Raw genomic sequence first — 17,199 nt, 5'->3', positions numbered from 1 at the left:
TTTCTTTTTACAGAATTCGATCATCTGAAAATAATTCAACTCGGTGAGCAGTTATCAATAATCATTTCAGTGTCTGGTTTGATAGACAGAATTCTTCCTCTATTTTGTTTTGGTTTTGTTCAGCATCTCTAATTTGATAGTCTTATAAATTTCTGAGAGTTCACTGACTCTCACTTTAGTATGTATTTGTAACTGGACTACTATCATAATTGACGCATTTGAGTGAACAGATGTTCATCTTATTTTTCCTTTTTCCCCTCAAAATATAACAGAGCAAAAAACATTTATTAATGCACTCTAGATCACTATAATTCATCCATTTATTGATCACATTTATTAAATACGATTCAAAGTGGAACACAGTTGAAAAGAAAATTGCTACGGTTGGATGACTGATATGTATATATATTTATGCATAGACATCAGGATTGGCAAGCAAATATCCTTCGACGGCCTTGAGTACTCCGATCGATCCTTCTTTAGTGGCTTTTAGTTCCTCTTCAGTGAGATCTTTGTCCCCAATTGTTTCATACTCAAACTTGATCTTTGCAACGCAGCTATCAGCACCGGTTGGAACGAAGACGGACTCATAAGTAAGCGATGAAACAAGCACGCCAAGGAGCCCTCCTTCGACGGTTGAATTCTTGAAAGTGAATGTGGCTTCGTCCAACACTTCTATCTTGTTCTTGTTGAGGCTTCCCGGTGGCAGATTTGCGGCTGTAGAGTAAACGAAAGAGTAATTCATTAGCATGTAAAATCTACCGTATCGAGTGCAGCAAAAATCTTTAAAATGTGATACCCGGAGCGAAGTAGAAAACGGTAATAGCTCCGACTCCCTCTCCAATACGCTCGGCTTTAGAAAAAAAGTCAGGCATGAGCTTGGGGTACAAGATATGGGGCTCAACTACTGCTCCTTTCCAGAGCTTTGCAGCTGAGACATTGAATGCGACCTCGTCGGTGCAGGAACCGGAAACCATTTCGTCGCCGATGATATGCACTGAAAGGTTAGTAACGGGAGGGAGAGCTAAGATCAGCAGTAGTGGGTGAGGAAGAAGTGAAAGAGTCAATTGTTTATATAGATTTCGTAGGCGCCGTGTGTTCTGCGGGTCCATCGCAGCATTGGGTCAATTTGGGCGTCGACTTTGAAATGGAAGAAGCAGAAGGCAGACAGATACATTTAAACCACAGTCTAGAAGTTCATCTTTAAAATATTTATTTATATTGAAATTTAAATTAAAATAAAATTTTTATCGTCATAAATATTTTACCGACATCCGTTGCACATCAACATCTTGATCTTTGTTTAAGTATGACGCAGCAGATTTTTTTTGGCTGGAGATAGATTTGCTTAATTAGTAGATTTTTTTTAGAAAAGAAAAAAAGAAAAATCGAAAAATCCTGCACGGTTCATTAATATTTATTTATTTCAGCAAGATTTTGACTGAGGCTTATTCCAGAAGATAATCCAATGCTAAATAAGCACAATTATTTCTGAATTATTGTGTTCGTTGGTGTTGTGCATTTAATGAAGAAAATTTTTGGCTGGTAAAATGTCGATGACGTAGAGGATAAGGCATGGCCTTGCTCAATAATCTACTAGACAAGTTTAAATGAATGGCCCATCTTTCGTTATCAGAGCACCAATATTTTGATGGAAAAAACTTTTAAAAATCGTAAAAGTTGACTGTATTGAACTGTTCTAACAATGACAAGTTGAAAGCATCGGCCAATAATAGATTAAAATAATGGATTAATTAAAACTGTGCCTAATAATCCACCTCCAGACTGATGAAAATTCTACTTGTTGACTCAGACGCCCAAATTGACCCGGCGCCACAGCTGCTGCCTTCTCTATCTATATAAGCAGTCTTCTCTTCCACTTCTGCGTCATCCACTGCTTCCCATTTCAGCTCTTCTGTCACTAACCTTTTAGTGTATATCCCCGGCGACAGAATGGTTTCCGGTTCCAGCACCGACGAGGTCGCTCTCAATGTCTCAGCCGCAAGGCTCTGGAAAGGAGCAATACTTGAGCCCCATATCTTGTACCCCAAGCTCTTGCCTGACTTTTTTTCTAAAGCCGAGCGTATTGGAGAGGGAGTCGGAGCTATTACCGTTTTCTACTTCGCTCCGGGTATGACAGTTTAAAGAGTTTTGTTGCACTAGCTCGATACGGTAGATTTCACATGCTAATTTAATGAACTCTTTTGTTTACTCTACAGCCGCAAATCTGCCACCGGGAAGCCTCAACAAGAACAAGATAGAAGTGTTGGACGAAGCAACATTCACTTTCAAGAATTCAACCGTCGAAGGAGGGCTCCTTGGCGTGCTCGTTACATCACTTACTTATGAGTCCGTCTTCGTTCCAACCGGTGCTGATAGCTGCGTTGCAAAGATCAAGTTTGAGTATGAAACAATTGGGGACAAAGATCTCACTGAAGAGGAACTAAAAGCCTCTAAAGAAGGATCGATCGGAGTACTCAAAGCCGTCGAAGGATACTTGCTTGCGAATCCTGATGTCTATGCATAAATATATATATACACATATCAGTCATCCATCCATGGCATGCATCTTTGTTTTTCCAACTTGCTATCTAAGTTTATCTTTAATTGTGAGAAATAAATGGATGAATTACCTAGAGTGCATTAATAAGAGATATTTTGGTATTATTATATTGTCAGATTGAGAGACATAGTAGCACTTCGTCTTCTTAATTTTTTTTTATTATTATTTTGTTGCCTTAAATTTTGGTGTTAAAAAAATGGCAAATCTTAATTGTGCATGGAGATACAGGGCAGTCCTCCTTTTTGTCGTTATTCTCTAATTAACATCCTACTGCCCGCTTGATCGGTGAGTCAAGCAATTGCCAAGGAATGAACAAAAACATATTTGGTTCAATTTAATTAATAAAAGCAATGCTTTATTAAAATTCTTATATTTGGTACACAGAAATACTATAAGTAATGAATATAGAATACTTATTTTTATGAAATATTTATATTATCTTGTCCTACTTATATTGATCTATACAACACATTAATCTCTTCCAGTTGACCTCTTAACAATGTCACTTGGAAGGATGGATCGAGGAAGAAAAGAAATTCAAAGTAAACACAAAAAGAAAAAATAGGAAAAAGACAACAATTGGAAGGTTCGTGTTGTGTGCGACCTTGCAAGGCGATCTCGTGAAAGAAATAAGAGGTTGGAAAGAGTTACTTTCCATCCAATTTAGACTGACGGAAAAAAAATTTAAAAAAAAATATATTTACGAATAAATTTTTAAATCCGTTCGTCTATTGAGTAACCTGCACACAATAAAAGTTATAAATTGGACACGTCGCATTTTACGATCCAAGTGCAAGATTCCATAAGAGAACTTGTCCTTCAATTTTAACCGTCCGATTAGGATCTCACGGTAATCGTGTCTTATTATGTCACAGCGACGGTTGCGTGTGGAGGAAGAACCACGACGCCTTCAAACTCGCACCTTTTCTTCGAATGCCTCCCGCGATATCAACGTGGGCTCTACGCGACAACAGAATGGAATCTGGGTTCCCGTCACCTTCTGTGTCCCAAACTTCTCCACCCTCCCTTATCGCATCCCTCCACCTGTCCACCGCGAAGAAAGTAGTGCTTCCTAGTGATGGAAGGTTAGCTCACGCGAGTGACCGCATCGCCTGCAGCGACTAAACTAATAATTTCTTCCACGCTCTTCGGTTTCAGTTCCATCGCTTCCGATGGCCACCGCCACAGTCGCGAGGGCGATCGTGTGCGAGCTGAGGCAGCCGGAGCTGCTGCCGTCGAACAAGGATCCGGCGATGCGGACGAGAGTCCGATTGCCGGAGCCGCCGGTTGAGGGCGGCAAGATCATGCTCCAGCCGAGGCTATGCACGCTGCGGTCGTATGGGGTACGCGACGCCGGAGTGATGAGGAGGGCGGAGAGAGACCCGTCTCCTTTCTTCGCCTCCCTCGTCGAGTACGTCGAGAGCTCGCGCAAGAGCCAGCAGTTCGAGATCATCTCCGGTCGCCTCGCCATGGTTTGTGCCCTGCTCCCCCAAATCCAAAAATCGATTTCCCCTCTTTTCGTATCATGTTTATCAATTGATCTCCGAACAAAAAGAAGGAACGAAATCTCGGACTTTGGTAGGTTGCGTTTGCGGCGGCGGTGTCGGTGGAAGTGGTGACGGGCAACTCCATCTTCAAGAAGCTGGACTTGCAACAGATAGCAGAGGCGGGCGGGGTGTGCGTGGCAGTCGTCGCCTGCGCCGCCACCCTTGCCTGGATCTCCAGTGCCAGGACAAGAATCCGGCAGATGATCACGCTGGGATGCAACAGCTTTGTCGACTCCCTCATCGACAATGTGGTGGAAGCCCTGTTCTGTGACAGCGAGCTCATCGATTGGTCCGATGAGGTGTAGTTGACGATGATACAATTCCAGTGTTCGAGATGAGAAGTGAGTATTTGGATTGGTAGAATAGAACAGTGTCATATATGGCTAAGAATTGGAGATGATCTCCACTGGTAAGGTATGATCTATAACTATATATAGAAGAGGAAGAAACAGAATAAAAAAAGATGGAATTTTTATACTCTGGAACTCATCAATCATGATGTGTTGTTTAGATCCGGGTTGCTGATCAGCTCCCATGATAAATGATAAATTGTATTTACTTATAGAATGCTTCCCTCCCGTCTAATTATTTTGCAAATTATATTAGATCCCTGGTTAATCAATGCTTAGGATTAATCTCTGAAAGGTCTTCATGAAATTTTTCTATATAAAGGCCCTTTCATTTTATATAAGCGTTACTATACGAAACACACATAAAGAGGATTTTTATTGTTAACACGTAATTTACTGCAACATTATTTTGAAGCATACATTAAATTAGTGAGAAATACAGGAAATTAAGCTGGGCTCGTTTGCTTACACAGTCAACGTAAACGTATGCTTCAAGTCACCTACACTAAGGGAGTGGGACCCCAAGGGCACCCTCCAGTTCCCCTTCTCATCCGCCACGCTCAGGTCCTTGCACACATCCAAACTGAACACCACACTGCTCCTTTGACCAGGCTCCAAGAAGATCTTCTCGAACGCCACCAACTGCTCCTTGGGCGCATTGTGCAGACGCGGCGGCTTGTTGAAGAGCAGCACCGTGTGGCTCCCGGCCATGCCGCCGGAGTTATGAACTTGCAACTGCACATCGAAGCTAATCTCACTGCAACGCTGAGTAGCGGAGGCGAGACTGATCGACTTGCAATTTCCCGAATGGCATGGGTGGTCTTCTCCGAGGGCGAGGGAGAGTGTTTGAGGGGCTTGAACTTGGAGGTGGGTAAAGTTAGTGTAGCTGAGCCCATAACCAAACTTGTAAAGTGTCTCTCCTGTGTAGAAACGGAAAGTTCGACCTGGGTATTTTGTAGCTGGATCTGGCCTCATACGCATGTCTGTCATGGGAACGTTCTGCACGTAGCTCTCATAGTACCATGTGAATGGCGACTTACCACCTGAGAACGTGTAAAGAGTAAGAGTTATCAGCATCTGAATGTTTAATTTAAAGATTGTATTAAAAAATATATACTTACTAGGGTTGTATCGACCATAGATTACATCTGCTAGGGCCTGTCCTCCAGACTGACCAGGGATGCCTATCCAGAGAATACCTTTGATCTTGGGATTGGCCACCTGTGAGCTGATATCAAAGGGACCTCCTGACATCATGACGAGGATCACGGGGCCCTTCGACGCTGCTGTCACCTCGTCTATGAGTTGCCCTTGCAGTCCTGGAAAAAGTAAGGTTTCACGGTCCAAACTCTCGGCTTCTACACTGAGGTCAGTGCCGACGACGAGAACAGTAACGTCGGTCTGGGCGGCGGCAGACTTTGCAGGCTCCAAGTTAAGGCTCGTGTCTTTGCAAATCACGTCAGCGCACCCTGGTACGTAAATGGTCTTGGCATTGGCCGATAGCCCATCCAGAGGGCTTACATAATGGCATGGAAGGCCATTGTAATTGCCTAGCATGGCTAAGGTGGCGTTAGCATTTGGGCCGATCAGGGCCATGGAGATGGTCCCTGGCTTCAGGGGGAGTACGTTATCCTGGTTCTTGAGGAGGACGATGCCTTGGCGAGCGGCTTCGAGAGCCAACTGCTTGTTCTCGGGCGTGCAGACGTCGTTGGGTCCGAGGGCGGCGTATGGGCCCGCGTTCCGGGGATCGCCGTCGAAGAACCCGAGCCTCATCAGCACCGTGAAACCGTTGGTGATGGCCTTGTCCACATCAGTCTCCCACAACTTACCTTCTACGATCGCATTTTGAGCGTGTTGGGCCACGAAAGATCCACAGTTAAGATCAAGTCCTGATTTAAGGGAGATTGCAACTGCGTCCTCTGGAGTTGCTGTATAATGTTGAGCGTTGTGGATAACATCCACCGAGTCGCAATCGGAAACAATATAACTGCGATAATCAAGTAGAAGAGATCATATTAATTAAAGATTTGACTCTTTCGAAATCAAGAAATAAGAGGAGGTGTTTGATTAATTCACTTACCCATTAAGGTTCCATTGTCCTCGGATGACTCCAGAGAGAAGGTCCGGGTCAGCGCAGGTGGGTTTGCCGTTGACTTTGTTGTAGGAGCACATGGCACAGGCTGCCGCACCTTTGGTCACACAGTACTTGAATGGCGGCTGGTACGTGTCCGCCATATCTTGATCCGTCACCTGATTCATCGTCACATCCATGTCATATCTGTCTCGCACCACTATTTAAGGTATAAAATTGGCATGTAAGGAAGTACGTACTATAGCATCGAAGGTGAAGCGCGAGATCCCTTCCCACTCGTCTACGTCATAAGCTGTGTAGTGCTTGCAGCAAGCTGCGACCTTGAGCTTCTGAGGGTCTTCTCGGTTGCGCTGCAAGCCGGCGACGAAGGCCACGGCGTACTTGCTGGTGAGGATGGGATCCTCGCCGGGCGTCTCCTGCCCTCTTCCCCACCGCGGATCTCTGAAGATGTTGATGTTGGGACTCCAGAAGGTGAGTCCCGCATGCCCCACATTGTGCATGGCTCTCGCCTCCGTCGATACCACTTCGCCAATTAATTCGAACAGAGAGACGTTGAAAGAGGCGGCGGTGACGAGGACTTGGGGGAAGCTGGTGGCGCCAGGGACTAAGGCTGAGAAGCGCGAGCCGCCGCCGACAAAGGACACCCCGTGCAGCGCCTCGCTCCACCAGTTGTAGGCGGGGATGCGGAGGTGGGGCACTTCGACGGTTTGATGGCCCAAGAAATTGATCTTTTCCGTCAGAGTGAGGCGGCTCACCAGATCCTGGGCGCGCGAGAGAGGATCCAGGGTGGTGTTGCAGAATGGGAAAGCCGCCAAGGAGGAGTCGGCAACCACGTCGCAGGCAAAGACTGGAGCTTGTGCATCGCAGTCATGAGAAAAACAGAGGAGCGAAAGGAGGAGGAGTAGAAGAAGAGGAGACATGGTCGATGGAAATGGGAATCGATGAATTCGACTTCGTTTCAAGTTTGCTAGTGCTTTTATAGTAAATTTCAGGTCATTAATTTGGTGATAACTAAAGGATTAATTAAAATGGCTAAGCACGCAATCGGCTTAAAATAGAAAACAAATTGTTTTTGGAATGCTAGTGGATTATATTTACATATATAAAATTAGGCAGCAATAAATTAAAATGATCCTCAATATTTTAACATAACTTATATTATATGAAATTAAGGATCTTTATTTTTTTTATGACAAATTATTTATCGAGGTAAATTGGTTGCAATTATCCATAACATGTATTTAAGTTATTATTGTAAAGTTATTTTAAAAAACCCTTCTTTTTGGCATTCGTATAGTGTGCATATTTTCCTCAGTGTAGATAAAGACATTTGATATATTTAAGAAAGTATATTTTTATATTTTTTTTGTCAAAATAAAATATAGATTACTGAATAAAATTATCTATCATAATTAATAATTAAGTCAAAATACTTATATATATATATATATATATATATATATATATATATTTTTTTTTTTTTATGAAAATAATATAATCACACATGTTGTGATTTAAAAAGATATGACTACGGGTAATTAATCACTATAGGTATGTTTTAATTAAATGGAGGCGTGTATTATAACAAAATGAATATATTCATTATAATATAATAAAGATACATGTAATGGAGACCTGTATTATAATTTATAACAAAATGAATATAATTATTATAATAAGGATAAAGATACATTTAATGGTAATTAAATGGAGTCATGTATTATAACAAAATGAATACATTTATTATAATATAATAAAGATTAAGATAGACGTAACGGAGACCTATACTATCACAAAATGAATACAATTATCATAATTAAGATAAAGATACATTTAATGGTAATTAAATGGAGTCATGTATTATAATAATATAATAAAGATAAACATACATTGTAATGGAATAAATATACATGTAATTATTATAACAAAATGCATATAATTATTATTAAATTGGAAACATGACAGGTGTTAAATTGATTTTCCTAATTATCATTAAATCGAATATGAATATGGACCAATGCTGATATATATGAATTGATTTTCCTAATGAAGAAAGTATTAGTTCGTACATTCACACATGCAAATGCACCAATGCTAATTTTAATATATGTGAATGATTTTACTATAAAATAAATTGAGAAAAATAATAATTAATCATTGAGAATTAATTAATCACTTGATTAATTATAAGATTAATTGATAATGCCGCTAATTAATTTTAATCAATCAGTTATGTACGGCAGACGGCGGCGGCAGGGAAACTTAATTATCAATTAATTAATTAATTATTGTAATTAATTAATTAATTATTGTAATTAATTATGGCTACCCAACGCTGAAATATAATACATGCTTTTCAACCTTTGATATACCCTTAGACCCTATAAATAATCTCCATCTTACTACTAAAAAAATAACAAGATCAAACACACAACAAACAACGCTAACTTTTTTTTCTTATGTTTTCTTCTCTCCCTTTTATCTCCAAAAAGAATTTTAAGATTTCAAAAATTCATCATGACTCAAAATTTTGTTGTTGTATCTTGAAAAAGATGTCAATAAACCGTAAGCAGATAATTGAGAACTAGTTCATACAATCTTTTTAAGCCATTATCAAAATCAAAATAAGTAATACTAATTGCAGTTCTGCTTGCACCAGGAAAATTTGTCCAAACAAAAGTATTTAAAAAAACGTTTACAATTAATTATTTTTACGAGTTGATTGATGAATACTATGAAGGATTAAGTCTACATTGAGCGTCTGAGGGTCTTCTCGGTTACGCTGCAAGCCGGCGACGAAGGCCACGGCGTACTTGCTTGCCGGCGAGGATGGGATCCTCGCCGGGCATCTCTTGTCCTCTTCCCCACCGCGGGTCTCTGAAGATGTTGATGTTGGGACTCCAGAAGAACGTGAGACCCGCGTGCCCCACATTGTGCATGGCTCTCGCCTCCGTCGATACCACTTAATTCGCCAATTAATTCGAACAGAGAGATGTTGAATGAGGCGGCGGTGGGGAGGACTTGGGGGAAGCTGGTTGCGCCAGCGACTATGGCCGAGAAGCGCGAGCCGCCGCCGGTAAAGGACACGCTGTGCAGCGCCTCGTTCCACCAGTTCTAGGCGGGGATTCCGAGGTGAGGCGTGTCGACGGTTTTGTGGCCCAAGAAACTGATCTTTTCCGGCAGAGTGAGGCGGCTCACCAGGTCCTCGGCGCGAGAGAAATGATCCAGGGTGGCGTTGCAGAATGGTAAAGCAGACAAGGATGGGTTGGCACCCCACGTCGCATGCAAAGAGTGGAACTTGTGCATCGCAGTCATGAGAAAAACAGAGCAGCGAAAGAAGAAGAAGAAGAATTTGAAGAAGAGTAGGCATGGTTGGTGGGAATTGATGAATTTGACTTCGTTCCAAGTTTGCCAGTGGTGGTTTTCCTGTGGCAGTTTAAAATTAATATTACGGTGAATTCAGTGGTGGTTTTACTTGTGTAGTCTTCAAACGTAGATTTTTTTAAAGACAATTTATTGTTCAACTGTCTATCGGATAAGAAATCTTAATTAATTACCTATTCTTTAAAAAAAAAATGAAACCTTATTCTTATTCTGACTTACTTTTTGAAATACAAAGATTTCTTTTCTATTAAGCTACATCGCGTTATTGTTTTGTTTGAATAATGGCATTTTATAGTTTTTTTATAACAATCTTACATGAAGGAGTAGGCCTTCAGAATCCAATTTTACTGGACTTTATCGAATAATTTCAACGTCTATTAAATTAAAAAAAATCATTTCAAAATTACTAAAAGAATAAAAAATAAAAAACTGAATTCACATTAATTTTAAAATATTTTTTTAATTATAATGTTCTGTTATCTTTTGCATTAATTAAAATAATGTGCTAAAGTGGTCGATCGGTTCTAAACTGAAGAGCATTAACATTATTCTTGTTTGAAGTTACCTTTAATTTGATGTGTCAAAGGAGTTGTTTGGTGCTCTCTGATGAAAATCAACCTCTTTATGTCGACGATCTTCGACTAGATGACTGCACCAGGCCCCAGCGTCTTCCTCTTTGACACAGATCGATCAGTTCGATGTCTTCGTCAGTCACAACTACTGTGTCGTCTTCTTCCTCGAGCTTCAGACATCTCTCAACAGTCTGTCTCAACCTCCTCGAGCTTCAGACATCTGATCAACAGTCTTTCTCAGCCCACTAGTCATCTTCAACAATCGACTCCCAGCTATAGCGTCCTCACTCAACCTTCAGCAATCCAACACCTTCGAGCAAACTTCTCTGAGAGTCCTGGATTCCCGAACAGAAATAATACTTGTTGATGTGAATCTAATGTATTTTTTGAATTATTTATTTATTTAATATGAATATTAATGTTCACGATTGGATATGAGTTAAAATTTACAAAATTTCCTGAACAGCTTTAGCTTCTGCCCGTACTCTGCTTCCCATCCTTCCCTTTAATTGCCCCTCGAACTAAACTCAACCGTGCCAAGCCATTGCAGCATTAATACTGCTTACCTATTCAGCAGTTACAAGTTTTATTCGCAAACTGAACTCTTCTCGGCAACGTAGTGTTGCGTACTGTACTGACATTGAAAATCATATTTTAATATTGCCATCTCCGAAGTCCATGCACGTACAGAGTTAGAAGCTCGATCAATTAGTCCTCGGAACTTGAGCGGAGGAGCACCTGAAAACTTTTTGGAACTTGTAGTGTGCCCTTCATGACATATGGGCATTGGCATGGCTAGCTCCTTTAATTTTGCTGTGCGGTGGAAGTGAGAGAAAGGGGGGAGAGAGAGAATGATGAGATGAAAGGATCATCTCAAAAGGAGTTAGCCTCTTTGATTTAGCTCCCAGTAGTAATTGTGGATGGTCAACTGCAGAAGCAGAACCACCCTTTTTCATCCTCAAAAGCATGCCATGCCGGCCAACTGGTACAGGCAAGTCACTTCACGGCAGTCCTTTCAGTACTGAAGAGCAAGAGGACATGTCTCGATGGCCAAAAGGTGAGCAAGGTAATAGCGTTTTCTGATTTGTCGATTTCCTGACACATGATACAGTATTGCATCGGCTAAAAGCTTAATTCAAGCAAGAGTCACTTGCCTCTGTAGTCTAGCCTATTTTTGTGTGTTTTTTCTTCTTCTTCTGTATTTAATTGAATTAGAATAGATGCATGGAGGAATAATATTATTTTAACAGAGGTTTTCTATTGGATGACCTACATAGTGTACAAATAATCATCCTGTATTTTACAGGATAACTTCTAAAGGAATCATCAAATAATACGTAGTTGAGTCATGAGTGTTTATGTTCTAGCTAGGAAAAGTAATGATGGTAATTAGAATAAACTATGGCAGTCAAGAAAGCAAGGAAGTCCCTAAGATTGCAGTGATGGTGTCAAGGAGAAAATGATGCAGCAACCAACAAATGATGTCTACAATTATGGAATTAGCTAGGAGGTTAGAATGAGCAACTTGATGAAGAGAAAGAAACAAAAGAAAAAGAAATAACAGGAAATGAGAAGCTATATACCTGTGTGAGTTTTTGAGAGAATTAGATAAAAATCAGTGAGGGTTCTGATATTGTGACATAATTTGATAATTGAACAATGTATAATTGATTTTGATATTTTATTGCCTTCTATATATATATATATATATAATCCATTTTGAGTGATCTCCTATACCTCACAAAATTAGCCAACTAAATAGATTATTTAGAATATAAAAACATTGATATATTGTATGGAGAGCTGCCACAATCGAACCCCAACAGCGTCGCCACCTTGATGTCTTCGTGCCCCCCAAAGCACAGGCATGCAACGTGAACCGTCTCCCAACACGTGGCGCCTTCCTTGTTCCGTATAATTCTTTTTCAACTAATCCTCCTAAATAACTAGCTAATTGATCTGCGACCAGAGATTGTGCATTTAATGAGTTGCTAATTAAGTTGAATGCAAGCAATCTTTACATGTTCAGTTGACCTAGAGCTATCAAATGCTTTTTACCACCTCTCTGACTTCCTATTGGCCATTTTGAATATTAAACAAATATATACATGCATGAACAAGATCCAAATTTTGGGGAACATCCTTCCTAAATCACTGACAGTTATTCCAACCAAATGATAAAAAAATTCTCAATCATTCAATTTATTTTTCTTATGGAAGATCTTGTCTTTTGGACTTTAAAATGATCAGCTCCCATGGCTTTGGCTTATATATAGTACCTCTGTCAGTCAGAAAGCTTCATCTACTCTCAACTTTAGCCACTTCAAACTTTCTTTATACCAGCTACCATATACCTCTCGTCAAACACTTTCCTCCATGAAGCATTTTAAATCAGCCATGCTTGTTCTATTCCTCATGTTACTCTCACCAAACTGGTCTAAAGGTACGTACAGCTTCAGATCATATCTTATTTTGAAAAATATCATGTGAAAATATTTCAGATACAGTTTTGATTTTCTTCTCTCATGTTCAGGAATCAGGTTATTGATGGAAGAACAGTCACCGAAATCCAAAGACTACCTTCTCCATGTGAGTATATAAATGTATAGCTTGATGCTGTTATTGCTTTGCTAGCTCCTCTCAGCTCGCTGATACTGTCATATTGGATGTTGATGGCAGGAGGACAGTTTGAGGAGCCATGACATGAGTAAGGAGAAGAAGAATGGAGCAGTAATCGACAGCAAGCAAGGGGAAGCGCATGTCTACAGCTCGTTGCCGCCGCCACTGGAAACGAAGCCTCCAACGACGACGACGACGACGATGCAGAAATACCCTGACGCCCTAGATATTGCAGGAATGGACTACTCTCCTGCAAAGAGAAAGCCTCCAATCCACAACTGAAGTAGCATAGATGCAGCTTAGGAATTTAGTAGTGGGTATCAGTCAGTAGTGGTAGATATAGGTAGAACTGTTGAAGGACAACATTGCCGGAAATGCTGCAGTTTTCTCGGACGAGGTCCCATATTTGTAAAGTGGGTTAGATGAAGTCGAGTGAGGCCAAGGGAGGAGCAGTGGGCTGGGAGAGACAAAGATGGGGAGAGATTTGTCTCAAGTGTGTGTGGCTTATCAATTGGGACGACGTCTTTCGTCCTGCACCAATTAAATGTGGCATTGTGTGTTACTATCAGCAACCTGATCATGTCAGGGCGGCTCATTGCCACTGACAGTGCTTTTGAAGGTAGCAAACATGGCTGCATGGAGCTAGCATGGTGGTGTGGTACCATGAATGTGATAACCCACCAAGGTTAATAACGCTGTTGCAGATGTTGACACGGTCCATAACTACGCCTGCAGCAATATTGCAACCACTTGAATAAACTACAAATGCAACAAGAACATCCATTTCCATGTATTTGTCGGCAGGCTGAGGCTCTTCCTGAAAAATTATTGAAGAAACTATCGTCTGATCCTTTAATTTCTTCATAATGAAAGTTTAATGAAACAGGACAGACCAAGCTTACGTTAATTAATTTGAAACGCTTCATAAATCCGTAGACGTAAACAGATATGACAAAGGGATTGAGGAATTATAAAAGTAGACGTAAAATTTGTTGAATAAGCAAGCACAATAAAGTAGAAGAAACAAGACAAATCAATATTTGAATGAACAAAACGGATCAGATATAGAATAACCTATTTCCTATCTATAGCATTTCAGCATGACAACCAAAGGAACAAATTAAATATAAAGAGCCTCATTCAATTTTATTTCCAATCAAATTCAAAAAACAAAGGCACCTAATCAAAAGAAAATTGAAGATACTAAATTAAACAGATGAATTAAAAAGCTTGGACCACCAACTCCAAGCCAACTCCTTCAAAAGCTCAACGAGGAAACAAAGACTAAATGGACCTACAATCCTGAGAAATACTTATTCAGACTTAAGATCTAGTAAATGTATCATTTACAGAAGTAGCTAGGTGAGCTCTGTGTTCACAAGTCAGCCAAATCAAAAGTTCTAGATACGGCCTTGTGCCAAGATTCAGTCTTTCTCTTTCTCACTTCTTCAGATAATTCGGGACGAAATATTGTATGTTTTTCTTCGTGTCCAGAGGCAAATATCCATTCTTCAGTCCAGACACCAATAGCTAGTCCAGCAGCATAAGCAGCTCCGAGAGCCGAAGCTTCGATATCTGCAGGTCGGGCCACTGGACTGCCCAATAGATCAGCCTACAATACAAAAGATATCCGGTTATCGAAAACATGTTGGCAAAGTCAATGGTTGCAAAATAATTAACAGGGTAAAGTTAGTTTACTTCTTTAATTCAGGAACTGCTAATATTCACCTATTTTAATCCAAAATTTGCAAACTATATGTATACAATTGTGTACAGATGAACAGCGACGATGAAAAAATGACAGTTAATTTTCATTTTTTTGTAGCTATTATTAAGGCTTGATAGATAAAAGATGCCAAATTTTTTGAAAATGAGGTGAAATATTGTACCTGAATTTGCATCAGCAGATTGTTAACCGAAGCACCGCCGTCAACGCGAAGCAAGAATTCGCCGTCCTTAGTTTTTACCTCGCCGCCGTCCCATGCATCTTTATGCATCGAAGAGAGCACATCGTTCACCTGAAAGCACATGCTTTCGAGCACCGCCCGTGCTATGTGATATTTGGTGGAGAACCCCGTCATCCCCACGCACACCCCGCGCGCGTCGTCGCGCCACCACGGCGCGAACAGCCCGTTGAACGCCGGCACGAAGTACACGCCTCCCGAATTCTCCACCATCTCCGCCATCTCCTCGATCTCCGCTGCCGTCTGGATGATCCCCAGTCCGTCCCTCAGCCACTGTACGGCCGCGCCGGCGATGGCGATCGAGCCCTCCAGGGCGTAGTTGGTGGGAGCCTCCGAGCCAAGCTTGTAGGAGATGGTGGTGAGGAGGCCGTGAGAGGATTTGACGATTTCCTCGCCGGTGTTGAGCAGGATAAAAGCTCCAGTGCCGTACGTGCACTTGGCCTCGCCCTTCCGGCAGAGATGGCCCAGCATCGCGGCGTGCTGGTCGCCGAGGCAGCCGGAAATGGGGATCCCAGAAAGCGGCCACCCGTTGGCGATCATGCCGACGGTCTCCGAGTTGCTGATAATTTTGGGGAGGATGTTGGGGGAGATGCCCAGGGTTTCGAGGGTGGCGCTGTCCCATTCTAGGGTTTGGAGGTTCATCAGCATGGTCCGGGAGGCGTTGCAGCAATCGGTGACGTGGAGACCAAGCACGGACTTCTCATTGCGATTGACGGCGCCGCAGCCGCCGGTGAGATTCCAGATCATCCAAGTGTCGATGGTACCAAACATGGCGTCGCCGGAGCGGATGGCGTCCCCGACGACGTCCGAGTTCTCGATGAGCCAGAGGAGCTTGAGGGCGCTGAAGTAGGGGCTGATGGGGATGCCGCAGGAGGGGACGAAGTGGTTGCGACCGCCGGGGAGCTGCCTGATGAGGCGGTGGCAGATGGCGCTGGTGCGGACGTCCATCCACACGATTGCATTGTAGAGCGGAAGGCCAGTGGATCGGCTCCACACCACCGTGGTCTCCCGCTGGTTGGTGAGGCCAATGGCTCGGAGGCCGGCGTCGACGTTGTAGCCGGCGGCCGTGGCCTTGTCGAGCGCCTTCGCCATGCACACTCGCACGCTCTGCATGATCTCCATCGGATCGTGCTCCACCCATCTGCAACCATCCATCCCTCTCGCACCTCCATGATCGAATCAAACAACAACAACATAAAAGGAAAAAAAACATGAACAATATGAATCACATACCCGGCTTCGGGGTAGAATTGAGTGAACTCGACCTGGTGAGAGGCGACGGCCTTGGCGTGGCGATCGTAGATGATGAAGCGAGTGGTGGTGGTGCCCTGATCGATCGATCCGATGAACAATTCTTCCTCTCCTTCCGACATCTTTCTTTCCTTTGATTTGCTTACGATTCAATTCAACCAATCAACTTTGGCAAGGTTTTGCCAATGAGAAAACTGGAATTTCGGATAAAGAAGGGACGCGAGGAAGAGGGAGAGCGAGCGAGGTGGAGAAATTAATGAACAATAACGTGGAGATCGAGAGAGAAGGAGAGATGAGATGGCTTGTACGAACAGTCGTTAATCGCCTCGTTGACTATTTCCAAGGGTTGAAAATGAAAGTGTTTTTTCTTCATATTTTAAAAACAAAATTAATAATGTGAAATTTTCATTAAATATAAAAAATTGGGGGGGGGGGGGGGGGGGGGGGGGGGGGGGGGAATAAAATCTCTCTTTATTTTATTTTTATTTTAAATATTAAATGTGGTACCTTGAATACTAGGACATTTTGAAATTGAAAATAAAAAAATAAAAGATATTGTAGATTTTTTCTAATCCCCCACCAAAATACTCTCACGTTATATCACTATTGCATACAAACGAACATATAAATATGATTTTTTTTTTTGCTCCCAAATATATAATCAGGTCCGATACTCGAGTGATAAATTGATACATGAGAATAGAAATTAAATATTTATGAAAATAATCCATTGAGAAATAAAAATTTTTTCATATGAAAAAATAATTCGATCATCATTTACTCTCTTTAATGGTGACAATAAATCGTATAATAGTGGCATTTTTAATAGGGAAATACCGTCAGTTAATAATAACTTA

The 17,199-nt window shown here is 41.7% G+C and overlaps 6 protein-coding genes across 7 annotated transcripts; 3 read left to right on the top strand and 3 right to left on the bottom strand.

Moving 5' to 3' along the window:
- Positions 1 to 302: 302 nt before the first annotated feature.
- On the bottom strand, positions 303 to 1,044 carry LOC141833528 (pathogenesis-related protein B-like). Its single transcript, XM_074721002.1, has 2 exons — positions 800 to 1,044; positions 303 to 717 (listed from the first exon to the last, which is right to left on the bottom strand). The coding sequence occupies exons 1-2, from the start codon at positions 975 to 977 to the stop codon at positions 410 to 412; spliced, it is 486 nt and encodes a 161-aa protein (XP_074577103.1). The 5' UTR covers positions 978 to 1,044; the 3' UTR covers positions 303 to 409.
- An 841-nt stretch (positions 1,045 to 1,885) lies between these two features.
- Positions 1,886 to 2,678, top strand: LOC141833690 (pathogenesis-related protein 1-like). The gene is made up of 2 exons (XM_074721178.1): positions 1,886 to 2,131; positions 2,220 to 2,678. The coding sequence occupies exons 1-2, from the start codon at positions 1,954 to 1,956 to the stop codon at positions 2,525 to 2,527; spliced, it is 486 nt and encodes a 161-aa protein (XP_074577279.1). The 5' UTR covers positions 1,886 to 1,953; the 3' UTR covers positions 2,528 to 2,678.
- Positions 2,679 to 3,707: 1,029 nt separating this feature from the next.
- On the top strand, positions 3,708 to 4,715 carry LOC141833198 (stress enhanced protein 2, chloroplastic-like). The gene is made up of 2 exons (XM_074720583.1): positions 3,708 to 4,035; positions 4,146 to 4,715. Exons 1-2 carry the CDS (start codon positions 3,736 to 3,738, stop codon positions 4,413 to 4,415), a joined length of 570 nt encoding a protein of 189 aa, XP_074576684.1. The 5' UTR covers positions 3,708 to 3,735; the 3' UTR covers positions 4,416 to 4,715.
- A 210-nt stretch (positions 4,716 to 4,925) lies between these two features.
- On the bottom strand, positions 4,926 to 7,496 carry LOC141833197 (beta-xylosidase/alpha-L-arabinofuranosidase 1-like). The gene is made up of 4 exons (XM_074720582.1): positions 6,792 to 7,496; positions 6,541 to 6,710; positions 5,582 to 6,447; positions 4,926 to 5,503 (listed from the first exon to the last, which is right to left on the bottom strand). The coding sequence occupies exons 1-4, from the start codon at positions 7,470 to 7,472 to the stop codon at positions 4,926 to 4,928; spliced, it is 2,295 nt and encodes a 764-aa protein (XP_074576683.1). The 5' UTR covers positions 7,473 to 7,496.
- Positions 7,497 to 12,777: 5,281 nt separating this feature from the next.
- On the top strand, positions 12,778 to 13,672 carry LOC141833013 (uncharacterized). Its single transcript, XM_074720392.1, has 3 exons — positions 12,778 to 12,951; positions 13,042 to 13,097; positions 13,188 to 13,672. The coding sequence occupies exons 1-3, from the start codon at positions 12,885 to 12,887 to the stop codon at positions 13,407 to 13,409; spliced, it is 345 nt and encodes a 114-aa protein (XP_074576493.1). The 5' UTR covers positions 12,778 to 12,884; the 3' UTR covers positions 13,410 to 13,672.
- Positions 13,673 to 14,266: 594 nt separating this feature from the next.
- LOC141833008 (glycerol kinase-like) lies at positions 14,267 to 16,468 on the bottom strand. Of its 2 annotated transcripts, none has more exons than XM_074720387.1 (3): positions 16,325 to 16,468; positions 15,017 to 16,232; positions 14,267 to 14,739 (listed from the first exon to the last, which is right to left on the bottom strand). In XM_074720387.1, the coding sequence occupies exons 1-3, from the start codon at positions 16,462 to 16,464 to the stop codon at positions 14,503 to 14,505; spliced, it is 1,593 nt and encodes a 530-aa protein (XP_074576488.1). In that variant the 5' UTR covers positions 16,465 to 16,468; the 3' UTR covers positions 14,267 to 14,502. The 2 variants fall into 2 exon arrangements, with proteins under 2 accessions (XP_074576488.1, XP_074576489.1); XM_074720388.1 differs by having other exon boundaries at positions 14,267 to 14,657; positions 15,055 to 16,232.
- Positions 16,469 to 17,199: the final 731 nt, after the last annotated feature.

Source organism: Curcuma longa, chromosome 8 (assembly GCF_044706935.1).
Source record: "Curcuma longa cultivar G26 ecotype Majalengka, Jawa Barat chromosome 8, ITB_CL_G26_1.1, whole genome shotgun sequence".
Taxonomy (NCBI): domain Eukaryota; kingdom Viridiplantae; phylum Streptophyta; class Magnoliopsida; order Zingiberales; family Zingiberaceae; genus Curcuma; species Curcuma longa.
This window is presented reverse-complemented; position numbering and strand designations above follow the sequence as displayed.